This window comes from Nomascus leucogenys, chromosome 7b, assembly GCF_006542625.1.
Source record: "Nomascus leucogenys isolate Asia chromosome 7b, Asia_NLE_v1, whole genome shotgun sequence".
In the NCBI taxonomy this organism is placed as follows: domain Eukaryota; kingdom Metazoa; phylum Chordata; class Mammalia; order Primates; family Hylobatidae; genus Nomascus; species Nomascus leucogenys.
In genome coordinates, this window is record NC_044387.1 from 82,267,576 (window position 1) to 82,285,982 (window position 18,407).

At 35.1% G+C, this 18,407-nt stretch overlaps 1 protein-coding gene across 6 annotated transcripts in view; it reads right to left on the minus strand.

Annotated features, from left to right (window-relative positions):
• FSTL5 (follistatin like 5) overlaps positions 1–18,407 on the minus strand; it is a 781,414-nt gene that overhangs the window by 367,446 nt on the left and 395,561 nt on the right. For 5 of the 6 annotated variants that reach the window (XM_003257915.4, XM_012507957.2, XM_030816287.1 and 2 more), the window contains one exon: positions 3,441–3,561. The exons of the other annotated variant lie outside the window; for it this stretch is intronic. In XM_003257915.4, coding sequence (XP_003257963.1) covers positions 3,441–3,561 — 121 coding nt within the window. The remainder of the gene's footprint in view (positions 1–3,440; positions 3,562–18,407) is intronic. 6 annotated transcript variants of the gene reach the window in all.

Below are 18,407 nucleotides of genomic sequence, written 5' to 3' on the forward strand. Positions count from 1 at the left end.
TGCTTTTCAGTGTCTTTGCTGGCTATCATAAAAATAACGTATTACTCATTTACGTATTTCTATTATTTCTCTTTCACTATTGCACCACCAACAATAACTCTATTTTGAATAAATATCTTACACAAACATATCCATTTAACACTCTTGTTGATGCTTGGTAAACTATATACTATTGAAATTATTTGCAAGCGAGAAATGCAAATCAAAACCACAATGAGATACCATCTCACACCAGTTAGAATGGCGATCATTAAAAAGTCAGGAAACAACAGGTGCTGGAGACGATGTGGAGAAATAGGAACACTTTTACACTGTTGGTGGGACTGTAAACTAGTTCAACCATTGTGGAAGTCAGTGTGGCGATTCCTCAGGGATCTCGAACTAGAAATACCATTTGACCCAGCCATCCCATTACTGGGTATATACCCAAAGGACTATAAATCATGCTGCTGTAAAGACACATGCACACGTATGTTTGTTGCGGCACTATTCACAATAGCAAAGACTTGGAACCAACCCAAATGTCCAACAACGATAGACTGGATTAAGAAAATGTGGCACATATACACCATGGAATACTATGCAGCCATAAAAAATGATGAGTTCATGTCCTTTGTAGGGACATGGATGAAACTGGAAAACATCATTCTCAGTAAACTATCGCAAGGACAAAAAACCAAACACCGCATGTTCTCACTCATAGGTGGGAATTGAACAATGAGAACTCATGGACACAGGAAGGGGAACATCACACTCTGGGGACTGTTTTGGGTTGGGGGGAGCGGGGAGGGACAGCATTAGGAGATATACCTAATGCTAAATGACGAGTTAATGGATGCAGCAAACCAACATGGCACATGGATACATATGTAACAAACCTGCACATTGTGCACATGTACCCTAAAACCTAAAGTATAATAATAAAAAAAAGAAATTATTTGCAAGCATGGCTGTAGAATTTGCCTACTTTTATTAGTCAAGTCTATGTATCTTTCTGTTGAGAGATGGAGGTAGTGGTTAGGAGATCAGACTGCTTATTTATTAAAACTATTTAGTAAAATGCCCAAAATAATTTCTACATTTTCATAAAATTTCAGGTTGCAACAGATAATGCAGTTGGGCCAGGTTTTTCTAAATGCCCTGATATGTCAAGTATCTGACTTTTTATTTATGTTATTCTTTCTGTCCACTACCCTTTGCTCATCTCCAAAAGTTTAAATTCACTTGTCCTTAAGATTAATTTAGTTATTTAATTTCCACCACCTTCATAAGGTATCCCTGATTTCCAAAACTAAATATCGTATTTTCAACTTACTTAATATTTTGTAGGCTTTGTAAGTAACACCTATTCCCTTCTATCTTATATGATAGTATCGTTCATACAGACATATGCACACACACACTCATTATTATATGTAAACATAAGTTTTTCCCTGACAAACCACATTTTCTCCCTGTTACCCTGCCACCATGAGCACACAAAAGAATACCCACCACAGCAGGAAGCATAGGGAAAAACACATAGACTTCATAATTAGGTCAACATGAGTTTGATTAGAAACTCAGCCACCTATTTGTTAATTTCTGCGTATTTCACCTCCTTCATATAAAGTAGAATAATAATGCTGTGTTCTTTTTATTTTTTTTATTTTTTTGGAGAGAGAGTCTCACTCTGTTGTTCAGGCTGGAGCGCAATTGTGTGATCTTGGCTCACTTCAACCTTTGCCTCCTGGGTTCAAGCGATTCTCCTGCCTCAGCCTCCTGAGTAGCTAGGATTACAGGTGCCCGCCACCACGCCCGGCTAAATTTTGTATTTTTAGTAGAGATGGGGTTTCTCCATGTTGGCCAGGCTAGTCTCAAACTCTTGACCTTAGGTGATCTGCCCGCCTCAGCCTCCCAAAGTGCAGGGCTTACAGGCATGAGCCACCGCGCCCTGCCAATGCTGCTTTCATTTTATCATTTTTGAAAAGTACCTAACCTAACAACACCCTTCTAAAGAACTAACAGTTTACTGGATCATCCTGTGTTGTATTCTGTGTAGTAACTTAGAGTGAAAATACAACTTAACCATATCCAAAGAGCATATTTTTATCGTGATTTAAAAATTTATAAGCTACAACTATTTTTCATATATGATTTTGCTTAAATTATCACATAAAATATAATACAGTGTTTTAATAAAAATTATTATGCAGTAAGAAAATTATCTTTATTTATGTGAATTTTTAAGAAGAAAAATACATTTAAATAACTTCTCCAACATCAGACAGCTGATAAATGGCTAAAAGTCAGGGGCACAATTCAAAAAAGAACTTTTTACACAAGTACATATTCTACTTTCTATCTTTTCTGAAAAAAAAATAGAAATTTTGGTTTCAAGTTCTGAATTAAACTGAATCCTGTTTAGTTTTCCTTCTTTGGTGATTTTCTAATACCAACTAGTAAATTTACCTTGTCTTTCTTTCTTTTACGCATAGCTCCTAAATTCTTGTTTTCTGTTTATTGTTTCTTAGTCCTTTCTCTTTCAATTACTTTACTATTATTATTATTATTATTATTATTATTGCGATGGAGTCTTGCTCTGTCACCCAGGCTGGTGTGCAATGGCGCCATCTTGGCTCACTGCAACCTCCGCCCCCGGGTTCAAGTGATTCTCCTGCCTCAGCCTCCTGAATAGCTGGGATTACAGGTATGCAGCACCACACCCAGCAAATTTTTGTATTTTTAGTAGAGACGAGGTTTCACCATGTTAGCCAGGCTGGTCTTGAACTCCTGACCTCAGGTGATCCACCCACCTCAGCCCCCCAAAGTGCTGGGATTACAGGCGTAAGTCACCCATTAGTGGCCTCTTTGAATTATTTTTAAAGAATAACCTGATAAGTAATTTTGGTTAATCAAGTCATCTTTATGACCCTGTTCTAAAAAACACATTTAGTCACTCTGAAGACACACTTTGGCAATTCAAACATGTATCAATTTTTCCAAAGTACCTTAATAAAAATATAACTCTTCATTCTAATGCCAATCATTGCCCTTCAAATACATGCAAACTACATCTGTTAATCCATTTTGGTTTCCCAATGAAGTTAAAATACTTGACTGTGTAAATAATTGTTTTTGATACATGGTGACAACTGGTCAAAAGCTCCTCCTGCTTAAAATAACCTTGAAAGCAGCATTGAGGAACTAATGTCTTAAACTATAATCAGTGAGAATTGATGATATTCATGGTTATCAAAAATTTCTAACTATTCATTTCAGAACTACTAAATCCCTTAGCTTTTTCGTATGTTTCAATACAACTTGAAACTTAAATTCACTAAATTATATAACTTTTCTTAAGAAACAGCTTGTACTATGAGAGCAAGCAAATAGACCATATTGTGTAAAGCAACAGGAAAAAGAACAAAGGGAAATTGGAGAATGAATCTTGTACTCACGGAATGCTCTATAAAATTCTTCAAGAGCCAGGTGCTTGTCAGCATTAAAATCATCGTATTTCAATAGATCATACAAAGTACAATCAAAGAGATCCTTGCCAAGTTCTTCCTGTTTTATCACCTAACAAGAAAATTATAACCATACCTTTAGATTTGTGTCTTAAAATTTCTATAATATAACTTATTATATGTAATAATCACATAATAGATCATTTCATGCCTGCAGCAGGGCAAAGAACTCAATTTTGGAAAAATCCAGGTTTTTAGTTACTGAACAATTATTTTTAACCTTTTCAAAGATATAAAGTTATGATGTTAAGATAGGTAATTACAATTTTGTTCAAACGTTCTAATATAAAAGTTTCACAGTGGAACTCAACAAATCTGAACATTTAAAGAACATTTTGTATTTCATGCATTTTCTTTGCTCCATTTATACCGACTCAAGGAAATACTTCTGCATGAAAATTGCCTCCTGTGTCTCGGTGACCTATGTCAAAATAAAACAGTGGTCTTTCCCAACAAAAATAGTGAGACAGTTTGTCCCAACTTTCTTCCTCATATGATTTGTAAAATAATGAAGTTAGGTTATTTTTTCTCCTCTGCCTAAACTCCTCCCCAGCTGGAAGTTAAGTCATTTGGGATTGTGCATGAATTCCCTTGGTCACAAAAGAGCTATTAAGCAAATGACTGTTTCCAGGAGCTAGATAGAATTAATGCACCGATTGATGATGAAAATCTATCCAGGCGTGAGTGAAGAAAATCATCAAACTTCTTTTCTAGTCTGTGCTCTAATCTATGGACTGCGGCTGCAGCTTTTTGGTACTCTACTGATTTTGACTATTTCTTGTCATATAACAGAGTTTCCCAAGATTTTTCAGACATTTCTATTGTGGTAGCTGCATAGCTGTGTCCATGGTTTTTCATACTCTTTCACATACAAAGGCAGGGATTTATATTGCTTGAAGCCGTGCATCACAGTGGTTTGTTTGTTTGTTTGTTTGTTTTAAAGGTGGCGCAGTATAATCAGAAAACAAAGGCTTCAAAATCAGGTGGCTCTGGGTTCGGGACCTGACAATGCCATTTAATACCTCAATAATTTCTGGCAAATCATTTACACTTTCCTCAATTGGAAGATGAATGTGAAGATTTACACACACACAAACACACACACACACAGAGTCAGGTGTAAGACATAACATACAGCATACACACAAAAGTGATCATTTAACATTAAAAATAGTAATTTTTACATAATGCATTTCTTCTTTAAATAATTCACTGCAGACTTCCAGACATCGGCTTGTGCATGTTATGGTTGCCCATTCACAACGAATTATCGTTTCTTTTGGTGGAGCAGAATGTCTTGGACTTTCTTCAGTACAGCAAAGGCAGATTGGTGATGCTACTTTCTAAAGATCCTCAGATGCTTTTGAGCTATTTTTTCACCTTTTTTGGAACACTCCTGTGTTGAACGTTTCATGATGTCTGAGTGTAGATGGGCAGAGCAGATAACTCTGAAAATGGAGCTCAGCATCTGGGTCACTGGAGCCTCCAGCACCCTCTCTAGCCAGCTAAGCAGTGATATGTAATGTTAGCTCATGCAGTGCTAAATAGAACTTTTGCAACTCAGTGAGTTCTTTTTGTGTAGGTACCAGTGTTAAAATTATATTGGTTACACTGATTATTTGTTACCTTGAGCAAGAAAAAAGGCAAAATCTTATCTGGTTTAACTGACCCATATAAATAGAAATTGTAGATGGCAAGCCCTAAACTTTTGCACAATCCAGCTGGATGGTTTAACAAAACTACCTAACGCTGAAGCCATCTCTTCTATAAGCCTAATAAAAATATATATATTACCAGTTTTCTATTTAGAAAGCAACAGAGCTCTCAGTCATTCTCCATTTGTTATTGGTTAGATCATAGAAAATGACTTTTGACTTTTCTTGGGGCTGGGAGAAAGGAGTGTGCGCAATTCTACCACTCTATGCACTAAATATGTACAAGGTTAGCATTGTGGTAATATTTAGGATGCAGTGACACCAGGCTTTGTTCAGACATTTTAATGACTTTTAGTCTCTCATTTATTTTTAAGTAGAGATGAGCACAAAGATGGGGGCAAAGCTTTTGTCATTTTCTGTCTCATGTTTATTTCTGTTTTAATATTTTACAAACTTAATGTATTAGACGAAGATATTGGACTTCTCACTTTATACTTATCACTGGCTCTTGCATAAGACTAGTTTGATCTTGATTTGATCTTGGCCTTGACTTGGTCATGATGATACAACTTAAGCTGGGCAGGCCATTTTAATGCGTGTGACCTTGAGAAGCCAGTCCTGGCTAATAAACTTTTTATTTTTTAAGCCCTTATCATCTATACTGAAGCGTATCGATACATAGGACAAAGTAGATTCATTTTCTTATTCTAAATATTTCAAATATGTGTCTGCTCTTTTATCTCATTTAAGTGGTCAATGAAATACCCCACTTAAAACATGATTTTTAGTAATTATTTCTCTCCTTCATGTGTCCTGAGGGGAAGCTTTGTCACTTTCTGGTGTTTACTAATGAGGGAGGTACTTTCCTATGACTTTTCTTTTCTGTTTTTTCACATCTTTATTGAGGTATGATTGATATAAAAATGGCACATATTTAAGGTATAATATTTTATGTGTTTATAGGACATTTCAATCAGCATTGAAAAATTGGTTTAGGTACCGAGAATTTTTGTTTGTTTGTTTTTGTTTGTTTGTTTGTTTGTTTTGAGACGGAGTCTTGCTCTGTCGCCCAGGCTAGAGTGCAGTGGCGCATCTCGGCTCACTGCAACCTCCGCCTCGCAGATAGGCAGAATTTTTATAGCTTTACAGTCATGAGTATTTGATGGTCAAAAAGAAAGTAAGAAAACTATACAAGTAGACTTCCTTCCTCAGTCCACAGTAACCACTCCTTGTCACAGGGGATCCAAACTTGTAGGGCTCTGATAGTTCCTTGCACTTCTTTCACTTAGTGTTTTACACTGATTCCAAAAACTCACTGTAGACTTCTCAAAAGGCACATGTTAGTTCTTAACTAGCAATTCATGACACTGCCCGATTCACTAAATATATTTGAATACATCGTATTCAAATACGTTGTGATGATACTTCATTATCTCATGCTATTTGTTATCTCACACCATTTTACCTCTTATAAAATGATATAAGAGGTAATAAGTGGTATAAGTGGTATAAGAGATAACAAGATACCATCTTATGATCTTGACTGGTCAAAAAGACCAATCATATTTTCACTTGTGACCTCTGATAAAATGGTGAGGATGTTTCTCAAACCTATCAAAGTTGGTAAACTCCTTAAGGAGTTTGATAGCCTAAAGGCTATCAAAATAAAATATTTTACACTTTTTTTTTCACTGATCAGAGGTCAAGTTATATGAATCTTGGGCCCTCCAGTGGTTTGATTCAGTGTGAAAAAAATAGAAGTATTAGCAGAATGGATGGCATCAGGGGAGTTCAGACACACAGCATGGAATAGGGAGTACATTTCAAACTTCAACATAATAGAATTGTCAAAGTTGCAAAAGGACTGTAACAAATCAGGAATGACTCACTGTCTTGGTACCGTATTCTCTTTTGTTCCAAAATAAACAATAAAAAAACTTGACCGTCCTCAAAATGAAGTATTGTCTTTACTGTTTTTATTCTTCGCCTTCACTCACTAACTCAATCATCTATTCAACAAATCCTTTTAGACTGCCTACTGTGTGTCAGGCATTGTCCAAAACTCTGAAAACACAGCCGACAACAAGATAGACAAAAATCTTTCCCATATGAAACTCATATTCTGGTGAAGGGAGAGCAAAGAAATATAGTAGTAAATATATATATATATATATATATATATATTTTTGCCATAGAATGAAAAGTGATATAAAAATAAAAGTGAGAAGAAAAATGGAATGTGCCAGAAGTGGATGTAAAGTTACTGTCTCCCTCGTATACAGAGGTATGGGTATTAGATTTCTGGGATTAGGGGATGATTTGGAAGTACAAGATTGTTATGCTGACTTTCATGGAAGATATACAAGACATGGGATTGATATACAAGACATGTGAAGGCAAGCCATGGCTATGAAGCTATGGGTGTAGGGGAGAGAAGGACAGAAAAGTAGGATCTTCTTGTTCTATGTCCACTTATTTACTCTCTTTGGTGGGGACAGGCAAGAAATAGCAATTGTGAACTCATAGAGTAATGTACCATTCATATGTTTAAGTTATTTGAGTTCTTCTCCATCCTTTGCAAAAATATTTTTCCCAAACTAATCATGATCATATTGAAGTCATATGCTCAGTGCCCAGTGCTCCTCTAATTAAAAGAAAGCCCATTTGAGTCTTATTCAAGTTGAGGAGAGGAAGATATATTGTTTCTTTACTTGGCAAACATGTACATTACTTCAAAGACTAAAGGTAAGAAAATAAGTGTACCCCTTTGGTAAGAAGAATGTACATTTCCAGGTATTAGATGTATGCTTCTCCCATACAGTCAATATAAGTTGGTTTTTGGGCTACTTGGTCTGAACAGCTTCTTGTCTCCCCCCTTTCTTCCTTTCTTCTTTTTCCTTTCTTCCTTCTCTCTTTCCTTTCCCTTATTTTCAACCAATATGTGTCCAAAACTATACTAAGTGCTGGAGGTGAGTTAATAAGAATGTCACAGTCCCTGCTCTCATGAAGTTTTTATTCTAGAGACGATGACTGGAAACGGCAATCTAATTATTAAGTGAGATAATTACATATTATCAGCAGTACTCTAAAAAATAGATCATGTGAAAGGACAGAGTTAATAACTAATATTGCACATTTTATGTGTTTAATTATGTATAACAAATGCTATCCTACAAGAGGTGTATTTTTGTTGTTGTTGTTTTTGAGAGGGAGTTTCATTCTTGTTGTCCAGGCTGGAATGCAGTGGCGTGATCTCGGCTCACTGCAACCTTTGCCTCCTGGGTTCAAGCAATTCTCCTGCCTCAGCCACCTGAGTAGCTGGGACTACAGGCGCCCGCCACCACGCCCAGCTAATTTTTGTATTTTTAGTAGAGACGGGGTTTCACCATGTTGGCCAGGCTGTTCTTGAACTCCTGACTTCAGGTGGTCCACCTGCCTCAGCTTCCCACAGTGCTGGGATTACAGGTGTGAGTCACTGCATCCGGCCTGGAGATGTATTTTTAAAAAGATTGAATGGAAATAATTACATTTTCTTTTAGGTTTTCTAAAGTGCCTAATATAACATTTTTAAAAAATCAATATAGCCAACTTTAATTCTTTTGAAAGACCAGTTGAAGAGAGATCATTATTTTTATTAAACCACTGGTGGAAAGAAAAGTATTTTATTTTTAAGATATCCTACATGGCTCACAAGGATTTTCTGAACATGAATATCAAGTTTTTAAATGCATCTTGACCATCTAAAGATACTAAAAATAGTATGTTTAATATTTTAAAGCCTAAATGTTAATACTATAGTTATCTTGTGTGTGTTGTGAACAGTACTTAAAAAATAACTGAAACTAGTTACTAACATTTCCAGGTACAATTGAAAGCACTAATTTTGTAATTGTAGCTTTGAGCTGGGCATATAACAACAGTTACAGGCTTTATCTTTCTCTGTTAAGTGATCATTGTTGCTCTTATTATTCTCAAATCTTTAGCTAATGGCAGGGAAATTGCCAACACTATTAAGATCCAACCACTGGCATTGACAATGTCATTCTAAGTCAAACACCTGGTTTCTGCTGCCTTATTTTGTATTACTGATGGAATTATGGGCATTTAAATGCATGAAATAGTTGTCCATTCTGCTCTAAGGGATGATCTGGACAAATATCGTTGAGCTTTACACTCTGTGATGTTAAATAGGATTAATTACCATGGCATTCCCTGGAAATTCTCACTTAATCTCACTCTTCTATCCATACAAGTGCTTATTTACTTGTATTTACTTTGTCCTACTGAAACAGCATTTTATCTGTGAGATAAAATGGCTATTATAAATCTCATAGCAAATAAATATGTTGACTAAATCAGAACCTTTTTACAAATACTTATAATTGTGAAAGACTTTATGAACTCAATGTAAAGATTAACTGTTCATTTCTCCATGTAACGTTTCTAATGATTTTTAAAGAAAAATACCTAATTTGTACAAATGCTGCAAAAACCTATTGGCAGTCCCATCTTGTAAGCTTGAAAATATACACTCTTATTCATGCTCACTTTTAATTTAATTCTGTAAGTATATTCACATATGGCAGTAATTGAGCAAATGGCATTTTAAGTCAAATATGTATAACATAATAATCTAAATCCTGTGAATAAGTAGTTCTTTTCATTACTTTAATAAAGAATTGACATATGTGTATATAAGGGAAGTATTTTATTCTAATATGCTTTTTTTTTTTTTTTTTTTTTTTTTAGACAGAGTCTTGCTCTGTCACCCAGGCTAGAGTACTGTGGCACAATCTCGGCTCACTGCAACCTTGCCTCCTGGGTTCAGGCGATTCTCCTGCCTCAGCCTCCCCAGTCGCTGGGATTACAGGTGGCTGGCACTGTGCCCAGCTAATTTTTGTATTTTTAGTAGAGACGAGGTTTCACCATCTTGGCCAGGACGGTCCCGAAATCCTGATGTCGTGATCCACCCACCTCCGCCTCCCAATGTGAGATAGCAGGCGTGAGCCACCGCGCCAGCTCCTAATATGCATTTTTAATGTAAATCAGTTTATTAAGATGACAGAATCTAAGTGGAGAAAAACCTAAATCAATATACTCAATACAGCTGCTTTTATCTAAATTCAGAATCACAAGGGACTGACTTTGCTCACTTAAATTCTATGAGTGTTATTTTATCAAATGGGGAAAGGGCTAAGAAGCAGATTTTTCATGTTGTTAGCACCATTTTACTTCAAGTCCTCTGTTTGCTGCTGACAAACTGAGGCCGCCATTCTACCAAGTGAAGCCTCCGGTGCCTCCCCTCATCTGACACTGTGAACCAAATATGCAGGACCACAATGCCATAAATAGTTGCCTATGCTCCTCTAAGGAACACTCTGGACAAATGCGTTTGTATTTCATACCGTGGTTTATTTCTGTGACCCAGTGAAATCGATGGTTCCCCATATTGCTCTGCACAGTTTCCAGTTTGGCCCCAAACCCATGCTTCTCCAACCTAAACCCATCATTGTGTCCTCGGGAAATCCTGCTCAATCAGAAAACTCCCCTTTTTCCTCAATTATTTATACAAATATATTCTTCACCATACTGACTTTAGAAAAATCTGGCTTCCCCTTAAAATTATTCGTTCAGTAGTTTTAATGAATTTAATCAGAGGCTAATTTTTCTCATATCTATTTCAGTGTAAGAAAGGTGTAGATAACTGCTGTATAGGCACTTCTGGATTATCTGTGTTTCCCAAGCAAGTCATTTTCCAGATAGATAATTAGAAATATACAGATATAAAAGATAGATGGATATATAGATACAGGATAGATGATAGATAGATAGATAGATGATAGATAGATAGATAGATAGATAGATGATAGATAGATAGATAGATGATAGATAGATAGATAGATAGATAGATAGATAGATAGATAGATAGATCTCACTCCATTGAATCTCAGGCCATTCGGTTACATGACTCTCCTATCCTCTCCCCAAAGTTTAGCTCCTGTTTCTCAATATTTCTGTCTACTCATAGTCTTTCAATATTCCCAGTGACTTAAATAACAATGTGAATAAACCACCCAGAAGAGCTCTACGCTCCTTTTCATAAGAAATTATCACTAACCTTCTTTCTTGCAGTGACTTTTTTTCTACATGTCGGCCTGTCAGAAAGAATATGCCCATAACTTAGGTTATTTTATTCGGAATTTTGCTTTCAAGAATTGCACACCCAGGTCTGTTTTAGTCATAATGTATGTTCTAAAAACCACAAATGTGTTGCGTGGCTGAGTGGCTCAAGAGAGTAGACGTACTTACAATACTTATGGGAAAGACTAAGATGCCTTGGTCAAGTTTGTGACATTCTTTCAAGAAAGAAATTTCTTTACACATTTGTTGAGGCTTTTCAGGGATTTATTCTCTGAGACATATATCATAAAATTAAGTCAATTTAGACTGTAGCTTTTCAACCACAATTTTCACTTAAGCAAGCTTTATTGAAACTCAGATTTTACAACAGCCCCAAAGAGAATGATGAATTCTTACTGTTGGAGAAGATAGCTTAAGAGAAGGAATACAAAGATCTAGATAACAAAGATGAACCTCAGACACCTGTTTATATTTTAAAGGGAAAAGCTAAGGTAGAGATTTCACACCTTATGCAAATGGAATAGCAAGTACTTTTGGTTCTTCTTTTAGTACCAGAATCAGTTTCTGGTAGATGAAATAGGACGATTCAGAGTTCCACATCCTCATTCTGAACAGGATTCAGACAATATAACACAGATTTATTCAACAATAACAAAAAAGAGAGCCACTCAGAATTAAAGAATCAAATTATCATCTATGCATTTTCAATAAAGAGAAAATAAGCAATGAAAAACAAAGACACACCATCAAAAAAAAATCTGTGTGTGTAAAACTTTAACATTTTCAGATGGTAATTAAGGCACACATATGAGAGAGAACAGTTCTGTGCTATTCCTGCAAGAAACACATTTGATAAGTACCCCATCCTATCTTATCATGTAAGCCTGTATTTTTTGGAGAGGTAGAAACCCTCAAGAGAGGGCTAAAAGTGGGTGCGATACATACTTGAGGAAATTGAAAAATATGAGGATTTTATCTGGCTCTGAAGATGTAAAATATATGGCACAAGACAGAGACCAGGAATTTCCAATAGCCTCTAGAACTGCAGATATCTGTGCCCCTGAGGGAAGTCTATGATAGATACTGCTTTTAATCTTGATATTGTTATCAACTCTACCTTCCTTAAAAATGAATGGCAACTTACAGAATATATACCTTGCCATTCGTTTTCAAGGAAGGTAGTTGTTGGTAACTGTGAAATGTGATATATTGGTTATACAAATTTAGGAGGAGGATCTAAAATACAATCACATTGTTTTCCATAATAAGGAATTTAGAGCCCCAGGAAAAGCACAGAAATTCCAGTTGAAAGACAGACTTATCCATTATATCTAGGGTGTAAGGAATGCAAGGCTCTCATATTCTATACAGAATACAAGGAAATAAAACATAAAGGAAGTACTCAATCTAAACTGTATTTCAATGTGTGATTTGTGTAATATGTAATGTAAATCCACCCTCTATCTCTCTTATACATTTTCAATCAAATATTCATACTATTTTGCAAATGGATTTTTTTTCAGTGCTAAAAGGGAAGTACAAAAGAAACAACAGTGCCTACATCAAAAGAGTGGAAAAACTTTAAATAAACAACCTAATTAAGCATCTTAAAGAACTTAATGAATCTCAAAGAAAAGTAAAAGCCAACCAAACCAAAAGTCAATAGAATAAAAAATAAATAAAAATTAGAACAGAAATAAATGAAATTGAAGAAAGAAAACAATACAAAAGATAAGCAAAATGAAAAGTTGGTCTTTTAAAAAGATAAATAAAATTGACAAATAGCCAGATTAAGGTAAAAGGAAAGAAAACCAAAATAAATAAAATCAGAGATGAAAAACTAGACATTAAAACTGATACTACAGAAATTCAAAGGATCATTAGATGCTCCTATGAGCAACTATATGCCAATAAATTGGAAAACCTAGACGAAATGGATAACTTTCTAGACACATATAACCTATCAATATTGAACCAGGAAGAAATCCAATATCTGAACAGGCTAATAACAAGTAATGAGATTGAAGCTATAATAAAAATTCCTCCAGCAAAAATAAGACTGGGACCCAAGCTCCTCTGCTGGATTTTACTAAACATTTAAAGAACTAATACTAATCTTACTCAAACTATTCTGAAAATTAGAGGAGGAAGAAAAACTTTCAAACTCATTCCATGAGACCAGTATTACCCTGATTCCAAAACCAGAAAATGGTATATCAAAAAAGGAAAACTATAGACCAATATTCCTGATAAACATTGATGCAAAAATCCTCAGCAAAATACTGACACACTGAATTCAACAATAACTTCAAAAGATCATTCATCATGATCAAGTGGGATTTGTCCCAGTGATGGAAAAATGGTTCAACTTACTCAAATAAATCAATGTGATACATTATATCAACAGAAAGAAGAGCAAAAAACAAATAATCACGTCAATTTGATGCTGAAAAAGCATTTGATAATATTCAACACCCTTCATGATAAAAAGCTTAAAAAAACTGGGGATAGAAGAAATATACAACAAATCCACAGCTAGCATCATACTGAATGGAGAAAAACTGAAAGCATTTCCTCTAAGATCTAGAATATGACAAGGATGCTCACTTTCAACACTGCTTTTCAAAATAGTTCTGGAAGTCCTAGCTAGAGCAATCAGAAAAGAGAAAGAAATAAAATTTGGAAAGAAAGAAGTCAAATTACTGTTGTTTGCAGGTGATATAATCTTGTATTTGAAAAAAAAACTAAAGACTCCACCAAGAAAACTATTCACAATAGCCAAGATTTGGAAGCAACATAAGTGTTTATCAACAGATGAATGGATAAAGAAAATGTGGCCTGTATACATGATGGAGTAGCATTCAGCCATAAAAAAAGAATGAAATCCTGTCATTTGCAACATCATGGACGGAACTGGAGATCATTATGTTGCATGAAATAAGCCAGGCACAGAAAGACAAACTTCATATATTCTTACTTGTTTGTGGGAGCTACAAATAGAAACAACTGAACTTACAGCGATAGAGCATAGAATGATGATTACCAGAGGCTGGGAAGGATAGTGGGTGTAGGTTGGTGGGAAGTGGAGATGGTCAATGTGTAATGAATAAGATCTAGTATTTTATAGCACAACAGAGTGACTATAGACAATGCTGATATTGTACATTTTCCACAACTAGAAGAGTTTAATTGAATTGTTTGTAGCTAAAAGGATAGATGCTTGAGGTGATGGATACCCCATTTTCCATGATGTGATTACTGTATATTGCATCCCTATATCAAAGTGTCTCACGTAACCCTTATGTATATATACCTACTATGTACCCACAAAAATTAAAAATTAATAAATAAAAAGAAGCGACAGAATCTTGATTATAGTCATGCATATCTGAGAACTTACAGATGTTTAAGTGTTTAAATTGCAAAATATAATTAATGAAAATGTATTGTTTCTTTCATCACATATGTATGTCCTCTTGTTCAAGACAATGTTTTCATTATTTTTAAAACTTAATTTTATGGGCAAGAATAAAAACTGCATGAATTTAAGTATGTAACACTTCAATATATGTAGACATATTGTAATGTAATATTTATTAGCATTTTAAAACACAATATATAATATTTATTTTAAGTTCAGTTCAATTTAACATTTTATCTATAAAGGCATAGACACTATGTTATCTGGGGGGATACAGCCCAATATTACAGTGGTCGCAGAATGTCAATGTTTAGTTGTCTCTAGGAGAGAATTCTTAGGATTAGGAACACTCATGCTAGTTATATGAGATAGGTAGATAAGCTCCTTAAATGAGATGAGCAAAACGAATATCATGCTATCGTTTATTTTTCTAATTTCTTGAAATAAGAAAAAGTATTCCTCTTCTATGGCAGGACAATTATCTTATTATAAAAATCAATGTTAAAGTTTTTACTAGCATAAAGTTGTGCACATAAATTTCTGGGTTATAATGGCTGCTTACAGTATTTGTTTTGTTCTTTTGCACTATCCAACTGTAAGCATTACAAAATATTTATCAATCACTCATCCACTATTTCAAGAATATGCCTTCCCTTTATCTCTATTATAATCTACATCTTCACAAATGATATGAAAGTATAACTAACAAGTACATCATGCTTTCTATGTGCTAGCAATGTTTCCAATAAGCTTTCATGTTCTAAATAATAACAGTGTCACATGAAATTTACATGCTGGGTACTATTATCATTGCCAGTTTATATATAGAGAAACTAAGACACAGAAGCTTTAAGTAAATAGCCATCCTACTTGAAAAGTAGTAGAGATGTGATTTGAACCCAGACTTTATAATGAAAGTTCTTAACCACTATGCTATGATCATCACAAAGATAACTTTTTAAAAAAATCCTAGGATTTCATCAATTTAGGGCCACTACTCCTTTGCTACTTGAAACATTATCTTTTGGTCTTGAAAATGAAATGTATATTCCATCTTAATCTTTGTTGATGTCTCTTCTTCAGTTATAACCTGTTTTAACTCCTCCATATGTTTGATTGATACTAAGTGTTTTAAAATCAATATTGTCAACTTCATAAAACACAGTTCTAGTAAAAGTTTAAAATTTCACCTGGGCACTGTGGCTTACGCCTGTTATCCTAGCACTTTGCGAGTTTAAAATTTCACTTTGATATATATTTGCATTTTATGTTAGATATTCTCCAAACACAAAAATAGGTCTCAGACTGAAAGACTAACTGTGCAACTATGGACAATTCTGTTAAGTTAGAATGATGAAGAGGTGGATTGAATGAGATCTATTTCTATAGCTGGTCAGTTCATTTTAGCAGACCTTTTTGCTATGACAACCTGCTAGCTGAGATTCTAAAAAGCCTACCTCTTTTATCTACTGATTTTTTATGTCTTTTTTTCTCAAATAGACAGGCCTCTAGGTTCTAATTTACTTGAAAATCTTGAAGAGAAACTCAAGAATATATCTTCATTATGTGAACTAACTATAGAATGTGTGCAGCCAGCTTTCCTGCTGCATTTATAAAACCCAGGGACAGATTATATTCTTTAACTTTTACTTACGACAGGCTGTAACTTAGAGTTATATATTACATTCTTTGCTAAGAATAGTTTGTAAATTATTAACAGACACTGTTAAGATCCTTTCTCTTTTTATTCTAATTTAAATTATTTTAAAATTCAATATTAAAGGGTATGCAAAATGATAAAGAGGAAGTCAAACTGTCGCTGTTTGCTGATAATATGACTGTATACCTACAAAACTCTTAATGACTCATCCAAAAAGCTCCTAGAACTGATAAATGAATTCGGCAAAATTTCAGGATACAAAATTAATGTACACAAATCAGTAGCTCTGCTATACACCACCAGCAACCAAGCTGAGAATCAAATCAAGAACTCAACGCCTTTTACAATAGCTACAAAAAATAAAATACTTAGGAATATACCTAACCAAGGAGGTGAAAGACCTCTACAAGGAAAACTACAAATCACTACTGAAAAACATCATAGAAGACAAAAGCAAATGGAAACACATCTCATGCTCATGGATAGGTAAAATCAATTTTGTGAAAATGACCATACTTCCAAAAAGCAATCTATAAATCCAATGCAATTCCCATTAAAATACCTCCATCATTCCTCACAGAACTGGAAAAAACAATCCAAAAATTCATATGGAACCAAAAAAGAGCCTGCATAGCCAAAGCAAGGCTAAGCAAAAAGAACAAGTCTGGAGGAATCACACTACCTGATCTCATACTATACTATAAGGCCATAGTCACAAAACCAGCATTTTATACCAGCATGGTACTGGTATAAAAATAGGCACAAAGACCAATGAAACAGAATAGAGAACTCAGAAATAAAGCCAAATACTTATAGCCAATGATCTTTGACAAAGCAAACAAAAACATAAAGTGAGGGAAGCACACTCTATTCAACAGACGGTGCTGGGATAATTGGCAAGCCACATGGAGAAGAATGAAACTGGATCCTCATGTTGCACCCATACAGAAATCAACTCAAGGTGGATCAAGGACATAAATCAAAGTCCCGTAACCATAAAAATTCTGGAAGATAACATGAGAAAAACTCTTCTAGACATTGGCTTAGGCAAAGACTTCATGACAAAGAACCCAAAAGCAAATGCAAGGAAAACAAAGATAAATAGATGAGACTTAATTAAACTATAAAGCCCCTGTCCAGCAAAAGAAACAATCAGCAGAGTAAACAGACAACCCACAGAGTAGGAGAAAATCTTTGCAATCTATATATCTGACAAATGACTAATATCCAGAATCTGCAAGGAACTCAAACAAATCAGCAAGAAAAAAACAAAAAATTTTATCAAAAAGTGGGCTAAGGACATTAATAGACAATTCTCAGACGAAGATATACAAATGGCCAACAAACATGAAAAAATGCTCAGCATCACTAATGGTCAGGGAAATGCAAATCAAAACGACCATGTGATACCACCTTACTCCTGCAAAAATGGCCATAATCTAAACATTAAAAAAAATGTTGATGTGGATGTGGTGAAAGGGAATACTTGTACACCGCTGGTGGGAAATGTAAACTAGTACAACCACAATGGAAAATGGTGTGGAGATTCCTTAAAGAACTAAAAATAGAACTACCATCTGATCTAGCAATCCCACTACTGGGTATCTACCAAGAAGAAAAAAAGTCATTATATGAAAAATATACTTGCACTCATATGTTTATAATAGCACAATTGTCAATTGCAAAACTATGGAATAAGCCCAAATGTCCATCAATCAATGAGTGGGTAAAGAAATTGTGATATGGCCGGGTGTGGTGGCTCACGCATGTAATCCCAGCACTTTGGGAGGCTGAGACAGGCAGATCACGAGGTCAGGAGATCGAGACCATCCTGGCTAACATGGTGAAACCCCGTCTCTACTAAAAATACAAAAAAATTAGCCAGGCGTGGTGGTGGGTGCCTGTAGTCTCAGCTACTTGGGAGGCTGAGGCAGGAGAATGGCGTGAACCCGGGAGGCGGAGCTTTCAGTGAGCCAAGATCATGCCACTGCACTCCAGCCTGGGCAACAGAGTGAGACTCC